This window comes from Eublepharis macularius, chromosome 12 (assembly GCF_028583425.1).
Source record: "Eublepharis macularius isolate TG4126 chromosome 12, MPM_Emac_v1.0, whole genome shotgun sequence".
Classification (NCBI taxonomy): domain Eukaryota; kingdom Metazoa; phylum Chordata; class Lepidosauria; order Squamata; family Eublepharidae; genus Eublepharis; species Eublepharis macularius.
The window spans coordinates 2,343,587-2,361,770 of record NC_072801.1 but is presented as its reverse complement, the minus strand read 5'-3'; the positions used below and the strand labels follow the sequence as shown (position 1 = coordinate 2,361,770).

General features: G+C 46.7%; 1 protein-coding gene across 1 annotated transcript in view; it reads left to right on the top strand.

Moving 5' to 3' along the window:
- The first annotated feature begins 10,566 nt into the window (after positions 1–10,566).
- Positions 10,567–18,184, top strand: part of RAB26 (RAB26, member RAS oncogene family) — a 146,955-nt gene continuing 139,337 nt past the window's right edge. Inside the window, exons 1-2 of the mRNA XM_054992205.1 lie at positions 10,567–10,808; positions 11,900–12,010. Of these exons, the coding sequence (XP_054848180.1) occupies positions 10,584–10,808; positions 11,900–12,010 (336 nt within the window). The 5' untranslated portion in view covers positions 10,567–10,583. The remainder of the gene's footprint in view (positions 10,809–11,899; positions 12,011–18,184) is intronic.

Here is an 18,184-nt window from a genome sequence, read left to right as displayed (position 1 = left end):
TTCTCACGTACAATCATGAATCGGCCAGCAGAGTCACCAGCACAGGTACCAGGCCCTGCAACAGACCCAGATGCCAGCTCTGCCCCTACATCTACCCAGGGAATACAATTACAGGACCCAATGGCATCAACTACACTGTCTCTGGCTCTTACAGCTGCTCATCCTCCAATCTGATATATGCCCTCATGTGCCAACAATGTCCTTCTGCTCTGTACATTGGACAAACCAGCCAACCTCTACGCAAAAGAATAAATGGACACAAATCTGACATTAGAAATGGAAACGTCCAAAAACCAGTGGGAGAACACTTCAATCTACCAGGACATTCCACCAAAGACTTAAAGGTCGCTGTGGTTCAACAGAAACCTTTCAAAAACAAAATCCAACGGGAGGCTGCTGAATTGGAATTCATATGCAAATTTGACTCTGTCAAACTGGGACTGAATAGAGACTATGAATGGTTATCACATTATCACAGGTAACAGATTCCCTTTACAGAGGCGTGGTCTGGGGGAGCCCAGTGATGCCTGGTGTGGGCTTTCGGGGATCACAGTTCTCTTTGTCAGATGCAGCCGGCAGGGAGAGCTGTGGTCATCGAAGGCTTATACTACATAGGAATTGGATACTTACAAATGAATACGGCAAACTGACTGCACACCAAAAGGAGATGTTTACATTTCCAAGCAAAGGAATGTTTTGACTGCCTCCACGCTAATTGCATTCTGTCTCCTTGTGATATATGTCACCTTCTCTCTCCCCTCTCATCCCTCCTCTTCTGTATTTGACCAGTTCGGATCATGCATCTGATGAAGAGAACTTGATTCTCGAAAGCTTATGCTACAATAAAATTGGTTAGTCTTAAAGGTGCTACTGGACTCTTTTTGATTTTGCTACTACAGACTAACACGGCTAACTCCTCTGGATCTAACTCCAGGAATGAGGCTGCTGTTGGAAAAGCAGTTCTGCAGTCACTATTTCGCTGATCAGCCCACACCCACCTCTGTTTGGTAAGTGAGCTTGTGGATCTCCAACGTGGGACTGCACAGAAGCCACAAAGGGGCTGCACTTAGCTGTAACTGTTGTCCATCAAGTAGTCTTCCGTTCCTCCTTTCCCCACTGCGGGCTTTCCTTCTTCTTCTTAGCGGCTCTCCACAGTGGCGATGGGAGGCCTGAGAGAAGAGCACTCCGTCCCCCTCAGTCGTGTGCCATTTGGGTGGGACATCACTAACATGCACTGAGGTGAGCAGGACCGCTCCTTGCTCTTTGGAAAACTCTAGAATATTTGTAGCTGGCCTACGCACGTGCAGTCTCATGTGTGCCTGCACAGAAGACCCCTCGATGATGAACAACAGTTACAGATAAGCGTAACTGTTTTTTGACACTTCAGCCCACTACCATATTGTTGCTGGCCCTTAGGTGGCACTCTCTTCAAGCAGGACACATTTCCTCACCAAAATCAAAACAGACTGCTCTAGGGAGATCCCCCCCCCATTCTCTTCCTTTATCTCAAGTTTTGTGTTTTTAAAAGGCCTCTCCCCACCTTTGCCCAGTGTCACATCTTTATTTTTTTTTTTTTGAAAAATTTTTATTGGGTTAGAATCCATTATTTCCACATTTACATTCAATTTTCCCCAATTTTTTCATCTCTAACCCCCTCCCTTTCCCCCCCCTTTTTGTTGACTTCCAACAGCTTTCCAACCCTTTGTCCCCTTTCCCTTACTTTTATTAGCTTCCTCTATCTAAAACAAATATATATTCTCCATTATTCTAAGCAGTACATCCTTAACTATTTTTAACATTATATGCCCAAACTGTAAGCCTTTGTTTCCATCTTAGATAAACAATTTATCCCAATTTTTCAATTTCAGGTATTTCTATATATCATAAACCATATAGATCATACATTCGTTTATATCAAACAATTTGACTTATTCTCTATATATATTACTCATTCTATCTTTTTATAATAGTTCTATATATCTCTCCTCACGTAGTCAATCAATTTGACCCATCTATATCTTCAGACATTCAGTTTGGTACAAAACTTGTCAGAAAAAAAAGAAAATATTGTTAGTTAATCGCTCCTTATATTTAGTCCTTATAATTAATTATTTTCTCTATGTTCTGTTTGTTAACCTATATATATCTATATATATGTCAATCTATTAATCTGACTGCTTATTAATTCACATTTATCTCTTCTCCCCCCGGTAAAGTCTCCCCCCTCTACTTCAATACTTCAGTAGTTCTCAAACTGCCACAGTTTTCCTCCCACCTCCCATTTCTTCTCCAGGTATTGTTTCAGCTTCTCCCAGTCTGTGTTGAACTGCCCTGAGTCCAGATCTCTCAATTTTCTTGTCATCTTGTCCATTTCAGCCATATACAGCAATTTGTAAGTCCAATCTTCAATAGTTGGCACTTCTTGTACTTTCCATTTTTGCGCATACAAAAGTCTAGCTGCTGCTGTCATATAAAATATCAACGTCCTGTGTTGGGCTGGAATTCCCTCCATTCCCAAGTTCAGTAGCAGGAGTTCTGGGTTCTTATTAATTTGAAATTGTAAAATTTCACTCATTTCTCTTATTATTTCCCCCCAGTACTGCCTGGCTACCTCACACGACCACCACATATGATAGAGGGAGCCCTCATGCTTCTTACATTTCCAGCATTTATTAGAAGTATTCAAATTCCCTAGCGCAATCTTCTTTGGTGTCATGTACCAACGATAGATCATTTTATAAATGTTCTCTTTGATATTAATACATGTCGTTGTCTTCATTGTAGTTTTCCACAAGTATTCCCATGCCTCCATTGTTATTTCTTTATTAAAGTTTATAGCCCATTTCACCATTTGTGTTTTAACTATCTCATCCTCGGTATACCACTTCAACAGTACTTGGTATACCTTGGATATTCTTTTCTTATCTTCTTTAAGAAGGGTCTGCTCTAGTTCCGAATTCTCTATTCGTATACCTCCCTTTACAGAGTCCGAATTATATAAGTCTCTGATCTGTCTATACTGGAACCAATCGTAGTTAGGTGATAGTTCCTCTTGTGTCTTTATTCTAAGTTTGGATGCTTCAGTTTTAGTTATTTCTTTATACGTTAAACATTGTTGTTCATTATCAACAGCTCTCGGGTCTATCACCTCATATGGAACCACCCACAAAGGGGTTCCTTCTTGTAGATAAATTCTGTACTTCTTCCAGATTATGTATAGACTTCTCCGAACAAAGTGATGCAGGAACATCGAGTTAACCTTTACTTTGTCATGCCATAAATATGCGTGCCATCCAAATATTTTTTTATATCCCTCTAGGGCTAATAGTTTCTTGTTCTTTAATGTCATCCATTCTTTCAACCAAACTAGGCAGATTGCATCATGATAAAGTCTCAGATTGCGCAGTTGCATTCCGCCTCTTTCCTTTGCATCTTGTAAAACTTTCACTTTCACTCGAGGCTTCTTGCCTGCCCAAACAAAATCTGATATTTTCCTCTGCCATTTTTCAAATTGTTTGGAGTCTCTGATGATTGGTATTGTCTGTAGCAAAAACATTACTCTTGGTAACACATTCATCTTAACTGCTGCAATCCTGCCCAACCATGACAAATTCAATCTATTCCATTTAATCAAGTCTCTCTCTATCTGAGTCCATAGTTTTTCATAATTGTTTTTGAATAGATCTATGTTCTTTGCAGTTAATTCAACTCCCAAATATTTCACTTTACTTGTTACTTCACAATCCGTTGTTTCCATTAACAATTGTTGTTTCTGCTTAGTCATATTTTTGCATAATATCTTTGACTTCTTTTTGTTAATGAAGAAACCTGCCAAGTCTCCAAACTCCTTGATCTTATCTATCACTCTTGGCATGTTCTCCAATGGGTCCTCTACAATTAACATTATGTCATCCGCAAATGCTCTGACCTTGTATGAATAGTCCTTTATTTTTATTCCACGAATTTCATCATCTTGACGTATTTGTATCATCAGAATCTCCAATACTAAAATGAACAACAATGGAGATAACGGGCAACCTTGTCTTGTTCCTTTACTTATCGTCAATTTCTTGGTCAATTCATCATTCACCACAATTGCTGCAGTCTGGTCTCTATAAATTTCCTTAATTGCTCTGATGAATCTTTCTCCCAATTGTAGCTTTTCCATAGTGGCAAACATAAAGTCCCAGTTTAAATTGTCAAACGCTTTTTCAGCGTCAACAAAGAAGAAACCAACCTCTTTGTCACAACGCTTGTCATAATATTCAATAGCATTGATCACTGTCCTTAAGTTGTCTCTTATTTGTCTATCTGGCAAAAAGCCTGCTTGTTCCTCCTCTATGACTTCCGAGAGCCACCCCTTCAATCTCTCCGCCAATATCTTCGCAAAAATTTTATAGTCATTGTTGAGTAGCGATATAGGTCTATAATTTTTCACATTAGTCAGGTCTTGGCCCTCTTTTGGGATCAATGATATATTCGCTTCACTCCAAGTTTCTGGAATCCTTTGATCCCTTAAAACCCCATTCATCACCTCTTTTAGGAATGGTGCCAGTTCATTAGCCATTGTCTTATAGAATTTAGCCGTAAGTCCATCTGGCCCTGGCGCCTTTCCTAGATTTGCAGATTGTATTGCCTTACTTATTTCCTCGTCAGTTACTTCACTATTCAACTTATTTCTCCAAGCTTCCGAGATTTCTGGAAGTTTGGTTTTCTCCAAATATGACGCTATTGATTCTTTGTTTACTTCTTTTTTATTATACAGCTTAGCGTAAAATTTATAAAAGGCTCTACTAATGGTAGCCTGCTCCAAATACGTTTTGTTATCTTCGCAAATTTTATTTATTATCTTCTTTTCCCTTTTCTTCTTCAATTGCCATGCCAGATACTTCCCAGGTTTATTAGCACCCTCAAACGCTTTTAGATTCAGTCTTTTGAGATTCCACTCCAATTCTTTATTGCTCATTGCTGTTAGCTGTTCTTGAAGTATTTTAATTTCCTGGTATACCTTCTTTTTCCCTGGTCTCTTTTTTAGCTGTATTTCTTTGGCTTTTATTTTCTCCTCAATCTCTTGTCTTTTCTCCTCTTTCTTCTTTCTTGCTCTACCATTTAAGTCCATTAGTATGCCCCTTACAACCGCCTTGTAAGCATCCCAAACTTTATTGGTTGGTACTTCTTTATTCACGTTGTATTGTATAAAAAACTTTGTCTCTCTTCTCAGTATTTCCATATTCTCTCTTTCCTGTAACAAGTCCTCATTTATTCTCCATGCTTTCCTTTTTCTCTTTTTTCCAAATTTCCACATAATTGGGTTGTGATCTGAGCCTACCATAGGCATTATTTCTACCTCCTTAGTCCATAATGCTAAGTCTTTTGAGGCCCAGATCATATCAATTCTTGATAATGTAGAATGCCTTGCAGAATAAAAAGTAAACTGTCTGCTTTTAGGATATTCTCTCCTCCATACATCTTCAAGAGTCTCTTGTTGAATCAACTCAAAAAAAAGCTTTGGTAATAGTCCTCTTTTCTTTTGTGCCGTTGTAGTCTTTTTGTCTAGTTCCAAGTCTGTCACTCCATTGAAGTCTCCAGCAAGAATTATCTGGTCGTATGCAAGATCGTCTAAATGCTTCCTTAAATCCTCAAAGAAGCTTTCTTTTGCACCGTTAGGTGCATAAAGTCCGACTACCAACACTCTCTTTAAATTCCAAATACATTCCACTGCTACAAATCTAGCTTCCACATCTCTCATAACAAATTTTGGCTGTAGCTCCTCTTTTATGTACAACACCACTCCTCTTTTTTTCTTGTTGGAGGCCGCTACATATTCTTTGCCCAATTTTCCAGATTTTAAATATTTTACATCCTGCTTTCTGATATGGGTCTCTTGCAAACAAACAATGTCACATTTTTGTTTTAGTAGCCAGTGAAAAGTATTTTTCCTCTTATTCGGTGAGTTTAGTCCATTTACATTCCAAGATAATACTTTACACTCCATACTCATGATCTTGTTGGTAAGTCTTTTTCATTGTCCTTAATAAATCGCTCCATCTCTCGCTCAGATCTGATGCGTTTTTTGGCCCCTCCAAACTCAAAGGACACTCCTTCCGGTAACTCCCATCTGTACCTGATTTTCATGTCCTTCAAAATCTGAATTAGCACTTTATATTTTTTCCGGTCCAGTAACACTGATCTGGGCAGTTCCTTCATTATAATAATCGTCTTGCCATCAATCTCCAATGGATCTTGAAACTGTTTTGTCACAATCCTCTCTTTCATATTTCGTGTTGTAAACTGCACAATCACATCTCTTGGTAGTTTCCTCTGGGTTGCTATTCTCGAATTCACACGGTATGCCACATCTAGGATAGCCACAACTTCCTCCTCCTCCTTCCCCAGGTACTCAGCCAACACCTCAGTCATCTGTTCTTGCGCTGACTTTCCTTCCACTTCTGGCAAGCCACGAAAACGTAGCTGCTTCTCCATATGTTTAGTTTCTGCAACTGACATTCTCCCCTTCACCAATCTCATCTCTGTTTGTTGCGTGTCTGCTAAATTCTCCATCGCGTCTTCTACTGTTTTAACTCTCTGCTGCGTTCCTTGTAATTCACTTCGTATTGTTTCCATACCTTTTTTCACTTCTGACAGCTCCGATTTTACTGTCTGTGTAACCTCTTTAACCTCTTTTATCAGCTCCAATTTCGTGTCCTTAAGTTCTTTAATCATATCTAAAAGTTTTTTGTCCAGGTTTTTATCCAGGTTTTCTATTGCCGATTGCCACTCTTTTTTTGACATCGTGGGGCTTGCTTTAGCTCGCTCCCACGAATCCGCTCTCTTCCTTAACTCCGTGGCGTAAAATTTAACGTTTTTCTATTTTAAATGTCCCGGTCTTCTTATAGAAATTAAATTTTAAAGAGTCCAAAATGTCGGGCGTCTTTTCTCTATGGTTTCTCTATGATTTTGTAATCCAAGATGGCCTACTTCCTCTTCCGCTGAAGCCGCGACCCTTCCCCTTTCAAAAATGGCGATTCCCTACTTCCTGCCCTCCAGCAAGGGCCGCTTCTCTCCAGCCACTCTATTGTTATTACGCACTTCCTGTCTCCCGTCTTCCCACAGCAGATCTCGCGATGGTGTCTTTTTCTCACAGCTCCAAAGCCACAGGTATTCAAAACAATAGTCCCATTTCTTTAATAACTTCTTTAAACTTAGTCTCTTTTTAAATTCGATTCCTGCCGAGTCTTCCCCTCCTTTTCACTAGTCTGTTGCAGTTTAAAAATCTACTTTTTTTCCTCTCTGTTTTTATCAATCTGTCCCGTCTCAGAAGATAATGATCTTTACCTTCTCTTCACTTTTCTCGGGTTGTAATCGCTGTTTCGATTTTAAGTTCCCCTCTCAGCTTCTTCCCCCAATCGATGCTTGGGTATGTAGGTCTTATGCCAGCCGAATTGGCCCCAAAACTGCCGCAGAGATTATAGCCGACCCGTCGCAAGGTGGGACCTCAAGGATCGGGGGGAGACTCGTTGTGTAGAGCCCCCCCTCGTCCGAGATCTAGCTCACCCTAGGGTCTTGAGCGTTCTTTGCCTGCTCCCCGCCTGAGAGCAGTCGGCCGCGGGCTATTTTCACCCCGCCGGCCGGTTAAAACGGCAGTCCGGTCAGCTCCGCAAGTGGAGCTGCGTTAGACCTCCATGGATCCCAAACAGGAAGTCCTCCAGTGTCACATCTTTAAATGGGAAAGGACAGAGTTATTGTCTCTCAGGAGAAATATGACCATTGCAAAGTTAAGTGACTCTAAAAGTGGGCTTAAATTTTTTTCACCCCTTTCCCCCCACTGAAGACAGAAAGAATATTTATAAAATAGATGAGGACAAGACACCTGTTCTCTGTGTCCGCTCAGCTGTTGGTAGCCAGGGTTGGGGAGATAAACCCTGGCTCTTGCTTGCTTCCCAGCATGAAGGATGTGTTTGTATTAGCACTTGTTGACTTGTGTACCAAACTGCAGGCCAGATTATCCAGCTGTGGAGAATCTGAACAGGGCCAGAGTCTTCTTTGGAACCGCCAACCCTTTTCAAGTATTTGTAGCATGGATTTTCTTCTTGAGTACAATCTCTTCTAGCTGTGGGACTCTTGTCATCCTAGGCTACAAGCCATTCTCGAGTGAGGCATGTTTGCCTGATCCAGCTGCACGTAGGCTTGGGAGCTACAGGGGAGCTGTTTGGGTCGTCCTTTGGATCTCTCTGAGGGATCAGATGCCTTGTGATCTGTGTTTGCAGCCCAGCTCTTTAAACCTCTTCTAATAGCAGCTGTGCGAGAACTGGAATATCCCCAGCTGGCCACCGAGGAGACTATTAGCCAGGGTCCTGAGGGGTTGAAGGGCAAGCAAGCAAACAGCTTTCTGTGGCAAACAGTGGCTCTCTGTGATCATTTGACTCCTAATATCGGGTGGATTCTGATCTACATTTCCATCTCCACTTCAGCTGCCAATAGTTTCCTCCTCCAGAGTCACCTGTGCAGATCCCACTACACGGCTGTTTCTGACACAGTTAGTGCATAGACTGATCGGGCCAGTTTAAGGTATTTTGTAGCACCTACTCCCATCCTGACCCATGCCAACTTGGACCCAGCCCGTAGCAGCACAGGCCTAGGGCGGGTGGTGAGAGGGATGCTAGTCGCTGGAGAATTAGTAAGCTGCTCTCTTTGGTTTTTGCAGCCACGATAGGATGATAAGCTGCTGTAATTCAAGCCTTCCAAGGCTGCGCAGCCCTGGAGAGCAAGAGAGGCCATGAGAAATGTCGTCCTTCCACCAGCTTCTTCAGCCTCAGAGCATTCCAGTTGGACTCTTAACTTTTTTGGCCCACACAAAGCTCCACCGGCCATGCACATAAGCAGACTTGTGTGATGTGAGTCTGGGATCTATAGTCTCAGGAGCAATTAGAAGGGATCTCTTGCCTCCCATTCAAGAACTAACAAGTAGAGAAGAGGGAGCGATAGTTGCCATCTAGGAGCAGCCCCCCCCCAGCTGATTTTAAATATATGCTGATGGGGAGGAGATTCAGATTGAAAGATCTGGGGGTTATTGTAGAATGAAAGTTTGATGAAAATGTCAGCCCACCCGACCCCCCGCTTCCCTAGGCAGTGCTATAAGCACCTGCCATTTCTCAGTTTCTCCACACACCCAATCCAGAGTCCCGCTGCTTAGCCCTACCAAACCTCACCCCAACAGACAGAATGAAGTTGGAATTCTCTCTAATTTTTCTGTGTTATTTTTAAAAAGATAATACAGTCCTGTCTAAATCTGTGTGAAGGAATGAATCAGTCTGTTTAACTTCAAAACACTTGGATCCTAGAGAAACGCCCTTGTGATTTCTGGAGTTAACTTTCTATAGGCTGCAGAGGAGAGGGGCCAGTTCTGGAGTGGAGGGTGATTGGAGGGAGAGCGAGTCAGTTGGTGGCTGGAGAGGGGAGGGAGGGATGGCTCTGAGGGGAGAGGTGGATCTAGTGTAACCCTAGGTATCAAAGTATAGGGCCTGCCCTACACGACATCTAATTAGGGCACGAGGGCGAGAAAATAGGGGTTTCTGTTTACGCTTTATTATTCCTTCCGTTCACTGTTTATTTACCTGTGTATAGTTAGCAGTTCAATAAATGAGTTTTGGAACTGGAAAAAAAACACTTGGATCCTGGTGGGTGATGCACGTAGCCTGCAATGGTGGTTGTATTGCTCAGCAGGGAATTATGGGTCTCCCCCTGCCCCCATCATGGCAGTAAAGTTTGGGACTGAAAGTCCTGAGTGGGGGGTGACAGGCCCCGTTGCTGCCCTGTCGAGGGCTTCTCCATCAAATGCGCTGTCAAGGAAAGGGAGCCTCTGTGGCTGATGGGGCTGTCTGACAAGTGGGGGAGGGGGTGGGCTTGGATCCCATGTTTTTGCTTGGCCTAAGGTGTGCTTTAGGATGCAGAAGACGCCAGGTCCACTCCTTGGCATTTAGAAGGATCTTGGGGAAACGCTAAACTGGCTGTCTTGGCAGAGTAACTTCAGGAACAAGTGATGATGGTCCGGATTCACCCAGCGGGCTTCCACGGACGGCTGGAGACTGGAACCCAGGTCTCCTCCGAGACCCAAGTCTACGGTTGCCCCATGCTGGCTCTTGCTTTCCATGGCTGCCTCGGGGCGCGGGTCCTCTGGGCAGTCCTCGCTGTGCACAAAAAGGAGCCGGTGTTGCATTTCTTCCTTTGCGAAGCGAAGCCGGGTCGAGGCGTCTCTCTCCCCTGGAAGGCGGCGGGGGTGGGGTGGGGTGGGGGCTTGCGTGGGAAACGCGCCCAGACACGGCACAGGCTCTGCCCGCCCGACAGGGCCATGTGCCCGGGCGGGCACTTCCCGAGCGGGCAGCGGCAGGGGCCGGGCCGGTGCCCGGCGCGCGGCCCCGCTCCCTCCGCCCGCCCCTCGGTGCGCTGGGCCGGCCGAGGGAGGCGGCGCCTGGGCTCAGGATCGGCGCGGCTGCCGGCGGCTGGGCGGCGCGAGGGGCGGCAGGCGGGCAGGCGGGCGGGCGAGCTGCGGCGGGATGGCGGCGGCGGCGCGCTGAGCCCCGGCCATGTCCCGCAAGAAGAGCCCGCGCGCCAAGGGCGCCTCTGCCTCCTCCTCCTCCGCCGCCGCCTCCTCCTCGGCGCCCTCGGCCGCCCTGCCCGCCGCCCAGCCGCCGCAGCGCCAGGCCGCCGGGCACGCAGGGGCCGAAGCCGCCGCCGCCGCCAACGGGGTGGCGCCGCCCGGCAGACCCTCGCTGAGCAGCAGCGGCGAGTTCTACGACGTGGCCTTCAAGGTGAGCCCCGGCCGGCGGGCGGCGAGCGCGGAGGGAAGGCGCCTGTGCTGCACGTGCTCCGCGGCGCCGGCCCGGGCGGCTTCCCCCGGCGCTGTGCAGGGCAGACGCCGCGGCTGGACCCGGGCCGGGCTGGGCAGGGGAGGGCAGCGGAGGGCGCTGAGCCGCAGCCCCCCGTCGAGCTGGGCGCCTGGACCGGCCGCTGCGCGGGGCGCGGGCTGTTCTCGGCCGAGCTGCTTTGCAAAAGCCGAAGCGGAACAGATGGGGCCGCCGAAGCTGCACAAAACATCGGACGCGACGCGGCGCGGAGCCGCTGAACTTCTCGTTCCTGGCCGTCAAGCCAAGGCGGCCTGGCCCGAAGTAGCTCCTTGACCTGCCCGCTCATTTTGTGGAGGGTCCGGACGCTTCCATGTTGAGGAACTCAGTGAAACCGTCAGGCGTTGCTTGCATCTGTCCTGAACCATTTGAATGAATGAGTGACTGCCTAGGTTGCTTATTTGTTCTTTGCCTTCATTTATACCCTCCTTTATCCCCAGTGGGGACCCAACTCAGCTCACGTAGTTCCCGCCTCCTCTGTATTTATCCTCACAACACTCCTGTGAAGTAGGTTAAGCTGAGGGCCTGTGAGTGACCCAGGGTCACTCTGCAAGCTTCCAGGCTAGAGTGGGGATTCGAACCTGGCTCTCCCAGGTCCCAGTCCAACACTCTAAGGACTATGCTACACTGGCTCTCAGCAAGGAAGATGCAACACTGAAGTAAGATCCGTCTCCTTTTCTTGCATTTTCCCTCTGTAACTTCTTGGCATGCCTTGACTTCAGACTTGGAAGGCCAGGGAAAATGGCTTGGGGGGGCTATATCTAGCCTGCAGACGGATCAGCTGACAGACTGGCTGTTGTGGGGGGCTGGGGTAAAATGGGCAGCTGTTCTACTCTGTTTCTTTGCCCAAAGTCAGGTGCCCCTGCGCCTTGCCCACAGTCTTGACATTCATCAGCTGCACAGCAGAAAGGACCCTGCCAAGCAACCGGGTCCTTGACGCCTGGCCTCTGTGGTTTCCCCCACCTCTGATCTCCGCCTTGGTGTTCCTTCCTCTTTAGGTTATGCTGGTTGGTGATTCTGGGGTCGGCAAGACATGCTTGCTGGTGCGGTTCAAGGACGGTGCTTTCCTGGCTGGGAGCTTCATATCCACTGTGGGGATTGACTTCAGGGTAAGGCGCTCTGTTCCTTGGCTGACCTGTGGGGTTTTTGACTCCTGACTTAAGATCTACATTAACTCAGGACAAAATGCATGTGAGACCCGCCTTCTGCCCTCAGTTCAGAGGAGACAGCAGTGCTGGGTCCTCTGACTGTCAGCGGCTCTCCCAAGGACTCCAGCAGAAACAGGTGTTTGCCCACACCTGCACCCACCCACCAGGCTGTTCTTCCATGTGGACTGGGTTGAAATGAATGGGAGCGGCTGTGGGTTGTGCCCAGGGGTCGAGTCTGTTGTCTGCTCTGGCACACCAGGGGACTGCCCACTGTGCTAGGGGCTGCTGTTGCTTGAGCATCTCCAGTGGGAGGGTTTCCGTCTTTTCACTTGTTGCCTACCAGCCCTTGTGGTTCAGAACTGCTGCGGTTAGAGTTTGCATGTTTAGCTTGCAAGAATCGGCTGCCAAAGGCCCCTCCTGGCAGGACCCTGGTTTATTGTCAGCTCAGGGGCCATCTTGTTCCTTCCCTGTCTGGCTGGCCACCCATTTCCTGGACCGTGTAATGAAGAAGAGCAGATGCGCTCCTTGTGTGTCTGCGTGACTTGTTAATGCATAATGTGGTCTGCAAATTTTCTTTATGGAACTGGTGATGTTGTGGTGTCAGGAGTTGCAAACTGCTTACTTAGAAGACAGGCAAGACTCTTTGTATTCTGTTAACTCCAGACTGGTCTTGTTTTGGTGGCTGGAGATTTGTCATTTGGCAGTGGAAATAACTAGCTCTTCTGTCTGTAGCTCTCAGTAGTAAAACCCAAATACAGAGTAGTTCTGCCTGGAAGCTTTCCAAAGCCACTTGAAAGGAATGGGTGTATGCCTCGTTGATCATGTGCAAGAGAAATTCTTGGTGGAAATGGCTGTCATCTTTTTAAAAAGTGCTTCTAGACCTGACCCCAGAACTGACCTTTAGTTATTAGGGGGTAACCTTTGCTCATTTAGAACACTGTCCATTGCATTTACATTTTTTTTGCTAGCTTTGGTGGGTTGTTAAAAAGGGGTTGTGTGGTGGTAGAGAGATGTGTAAATGAAACACACTGGAACTCTTGCAGGATTGCTCCTGGATCTTGGGATGTAGAAGGAAGGATCCATTTACACAGAAACAAAGTACATTTTGCAGAACCTGCGTGTGTGTCTGCCTTTGGCGTGTGTCTTAAATTTAGTAATTCAAAAGAAAGCAAAAGGGAAATAAATTTTGGAAAAATTTGGGTGATTTCAAATGATAGTGTCTTAAAAAAAAAAAGAACACCAAGAATGCTTTTCTCAGTTCCTCATTGGAGTATATGGCGGGCACTTATAAAATTGAGCCAGAAGATGTAAAACTTTTCGAAAAAACAAAGTTAGGAAAGCCTTTTAAATTACACTGCTGATAGGTGTATGTTGCGGCTTTAAAAAGAGATTCTTTACTGCTGTTCTACTGCTGATATCCTGTTGTATTTTTTAAAGGACGTGTTTCAAAGAGAAGCAACACACGTGTGTTTTTAACAAAGTCCATGTCAGGATCAGATGTCTGAGTCTGTGTTCCAAGCCGCCGTCAAGCAGCCCTCGTGGGTTTCTTGCCGTCTCCAACCCCTGGGGGTGCCGCGTGGAGCACTGGAAGAACCCTTGAGAGGAGGAAGGACATGAGGTCTTCCTTCAGGAATGCCGCCTTCCTATTGTCTGCCCCCCCACCCCACCCCACCCTATCTCCTCAGACCTTTTCTTCCTCAGAGGGTTTTTAGAGAGACCAGAGTCACTTTCAGACTGCAAGCCGGCTGAGGTGTGTAGTTTTTCTTGACTCTTCCATTGTACTGTTGGTGCTGTGTTGTGAGTGAAGGCTTTGCTTAGAACCGGTAAATGCGGTTGTGCCTGAAAATGTGTGCAAGATACACATGCATTAGTTGAGTTAACTGAGGTACCTTTTTCAGGGCTTGCAAAGGAAAGGGCAGTTTTTATCCTCTTACGGCTCATATGGGAAAGCCCCTGGTAGCTTTTTCTTCTGACTGTTCCCTCCTTCTCTTAGTCACTCACAGGGGTTTGATAACTCTTTGCGATGTATGGAAGGGCCTCTTTTGTGCCAGCTGGGTGACCCTGGGTCAGTCACCGCTCTCTCAGAGCTCTCTCAGCCCCACCCACCTCACAGGGTGATCGTTGCAAGGATAATACTAACATACTTTGTAAACTGCTCTGAGTTGTCCTGAAGGGAAGATATAGAAATTGAATGTTGTTGTTGTTGTTGTTATTAATTCTACTCCGAGCTGTGGAGTTAGCTAAATAACAGCCAGGCCTCTCCAAAATCCATAAATGCATCTGTTTATTCATAAATATGTGCCGTCCTCCTTGATTCTTTGTTTATTGTAGTTTTCTAGAGTGCTTTCCTTGAAAGTTTGAACACCCCCTCCAGGTGCTTTTTAAACTGCATGTGGTCCAGTTGTTTCCTGGCCAGATGATAGATCTCTAGTCAGTCCTGGTTGGATCTGGGTATTGTGAAGGTAAGAACTTAGCAACCGAAGAAGAGCTCTACTGGCTCTAACCAGTGGCCCATCCAGTCCAACCTCCTGTTTCACACAGCAGCCAACCAGTCACTCCAACCAACGGGACGTAGAGGCCTTCTCCTGGTACGGCCTTGCAGCGCTAGGATTCAGACGCTGACGGCATCCCTTTATTCACCATGGTTAGTAGCCACTGTGGGGCCCGGCTGCCCTCCAACAGACAGCAGCCGGCTGGGCCAACAGCATTTGAAGCCCAGTAGAGTTCTTGCTTACCCAGGCCTGGCCTGAGGGCGTCCAGAGCCCCCGGCCCCTTGACCAGGGGTGGGGTGGGGGGAGACAAAGGCATTCGAGGTGCGGTGCTGTTGTGCTGCCATTGAATGGTGCCTTTTGCATCTTGGAACCCCATCCATCCTCGAAAGGTTTGTAATCTTTTTTAGGAACCCGATTATGTTGGTGGCTTTTGCAGTGTCCTGTGGCTATGAGTTCCGTGGGTGAATGAGTATTGTGCACAGATGTGCTTCTTTTTTGTCCATTTTGAATCTGTAATCTGGTCAGTTGCCTTGGAAAATCCTCAGCTCTGGTGTCTAGAAACCATAAGCAACTTTCCCCCCGCTCTCTTTGTGCTCTTTTTCTCGGCATTTTCAGGATAAATATTTTGAAGCCTCCATCAGGTCCCCCTTTGGTTTCCAGGCAGGTGCTGGCACGTGATGCTTGTGGGCAGCCGTGCTGGTCTGCAGTAGAACAGCAGCATTCAGTGCCATCCAGCGGCACCTCAGAGACTAACAAGATTTTTGGGGTATGAGCTTGCGTGAGTGAGAGCTCAGGTTCCTGAAGAAGAGAGGTTACATCCTGAAAGTTTACATTTGGAAACTCTGCTGTATGGATTGCACGGGAGGGGTGGAGGGTTTTGTTTGCTTGAGCTTCGTGTGCATTGATTTCTTTTCCTTCGGTAACAAAACTGTCTCCTTGTTTGGAACTTTTCAGCATCAGTGCTTCCCTATCCCGGCAAAAGGAGTTTGTTGTCATGCCTGGGCCTTAAATGAAGCATTGTTTGGCTGACAAGCTGTCTGCTCTGGATTCCCTGCATAAGGAAAAGTCAGTTAATGCTTTTTCCTGTTGTATGGTGAGGGGTCAGCATGGGGAAGTTGCAGTATTCTTGCATGGCATACAAAGGTGGCTCAGGCCACTGGTCCCTCTAGTGCAAAACCTGCCCCTTTGACTGGCTGCAGCTCTTGAGCAGAGAAAGGTCTTTCATGTCAGCGACATCCTCCTTTTTCCAGGCGGAGAGGCCGAGGGTCAAACCAGTGACCTTCTGTGGGCAAAGCTGGGAGTTCTGCCACTGAGCCACAGCTCCCCTTCCCCTTCTTGTTGGAGACTGCCGTGCTTCAAGCTTGGCTTGTCATTGTCCTCACTTGTAGTGAGTGAGAATTGCCAGGCAGAGAGCGGATAGGCAGCTTCTGTATGAATCAGAAAAGGAGCAAGTTCTCGTTTTCAGTCTGTTGATGTATTCCAAACTCTGGGGAAATGAAGCGGGAGAAATTTGAAGGTTGAGTTTTTTGTGGATTTGCTTGCAAGGTAACTATAAATACGGTTTCTCAGATTTGTTATGGAAACTGATCGCCATACAAGGGCCATTTCCAGATGGCTTACCTGCCTCCGGAACGTCGCGCCATGTTGCAGGGAAAACGCGAAAGAGAGGGACAGGAGAGTACTGCCTCTTCTCCCTTGACCCTGGACAGCGGGAGAGATTTTTCATCTGGCTTCTTCCCCTCCCCGTGCTGCAACCTGTGGACCTACTTATTTTAGGGAGGGCTTGGTGGGGCCAGTTGGCACCTCAACATCCCTGCACAAGGAGCCTCCTCTTTGGTGGCAGAACCACTTCCTCAACAGCTTGGATTTGTAAGCCCAGTGAAGAGCAGTGAGTTTGGAACGAAGGCCAGATCTGGCGCTCCTGAGCACGGATCCTGGCTTTCCTGAAGTGCCTGAGGTGGGTCCTTCCATGATGCTGCATATTCCCCCAATGGGTTTCAAAATGCGGGTAATCGAGTTGCTGGAAAGCGGCCGTCTTTTTTAGAAAACATGATCTGTTGGAGCACAAAGATGCAAGGCTTTTGAATTAAAGTATGTGATTATCAGGCACATGTGCGCTTGTATTATTATTTTTATTTATTAGATTTATAACCCGCTCTCCCCGCAAGTGGGCTACGAGCAGGTAACATCAATTAATAAAATCACATTAAAATGTAAGAGCCTGTACAAGTAGGCGGCTGCTCTACACAGCGGCCCATTGTAGTTATTGTGCTGCTTCCAAGTGGCGACAGAGCCAGAATTTTGATAGGTAGCAAGACTTTCCTGATCGGTTGTCATTTTTTGCTTCTTCAGCATCCACTTTTCTGGCAGCGTAGCCATGACATAAACCAGAAGAGCCAATTAACTAGTATGTGTTCCCTTTTGGGGGGCTGGGGGGAATCAGAAAGGGATCTAGTTAATTGGATCTAAGAACTGCAGTTGTACTGGACCAGGTTAAGGGTCCATCTAGTCCAGTCATAGCCATTTCTTGTGTCAGTGAATCCTGTAGATTACATCTGCAAGGCATGAAGGATTACTGTAATGGGTTTGTGTTTGTGAGAGAGCTGTCTTTCTCTCCATGCTATACATAAATTGAGACATCTCTACCGTAGTCCCAACCCCTGCTTTAATCTTGTTTTGTACATTTATATTTTAGAGTAAGCTGGTCCGAGGTGCTCCTTAGTGTAGAAGGACTGGGCATGAATTATGGAAATAAATAAATTACTTACCTCTCTTCTAAACCAGGAAGCTCTAATCGCTTTAGCTGTCGCTCCTATGGAAGTTGATCCCAGATAATTTTCCTGGTTACTTCTGTATCTTTTCCCTGTTATATGATAGCCTTTTCTTCATAAATAACATAAGTGAGTGAGTGAGTGAGTGAGTGAGTGAGTGAGTGAGTGAGTGAGTGAGTGAGTGAGTAAGTAGAAGTGGAGGCCTTCCACATCCAGAACTATCTACCTGGTAGTTCCTGCCAGGAGACATTATCTGTGAACTGATTGGCAACCGGATCCCCATCACTTGAGGGCATCGCAAGCAGCGTGAAGGAGGGAAAGTGTCCTTGATTGCAGGATTTTAATCAGTGATGCTGCAAAGTCGTGGCAGGTGGTCCAGAACTCCGGGGTCTGTTAATCTTCCCAGCCTTGGTCACGAAGCTGGGGGTTGGTTCCCAGGCTTGTTTCGTGCAGCTGATTTTCTCCTTGCCATTGCCTTCACATGTGTTTGCACCTGCAATAGTGCCAAGCAAATGCCCCGTTGATCAGTGCTCACTGGGCAATGACTTCTGTGATTGTGGCTATTATTTTTGGAGCTGTGGTCCTCTCTATTTGATCCTGTGGAGAACCAAATCCACAAACTGCTGTGTGAACCCAGCCCAGTTGTTCCATAGAAAAGAGCTGGTGCATGTGTCATGGGTGGAAGGGCAGATGTTGGAAGATAGGAAGGCTTCGCTGGGGTGGGGCAGGTGAGTTTATGACTTGCCTGCGGACTTGCGGACAGATTGCTGGAAATGGGCAGTGCACCGCTGTTGGACCTTGCTCGAGAGTGCATACTACAGAGCCCCTCGATCCTGGTGGGATTAGTGGGCAACGTTTCTGGATTTCAGGCT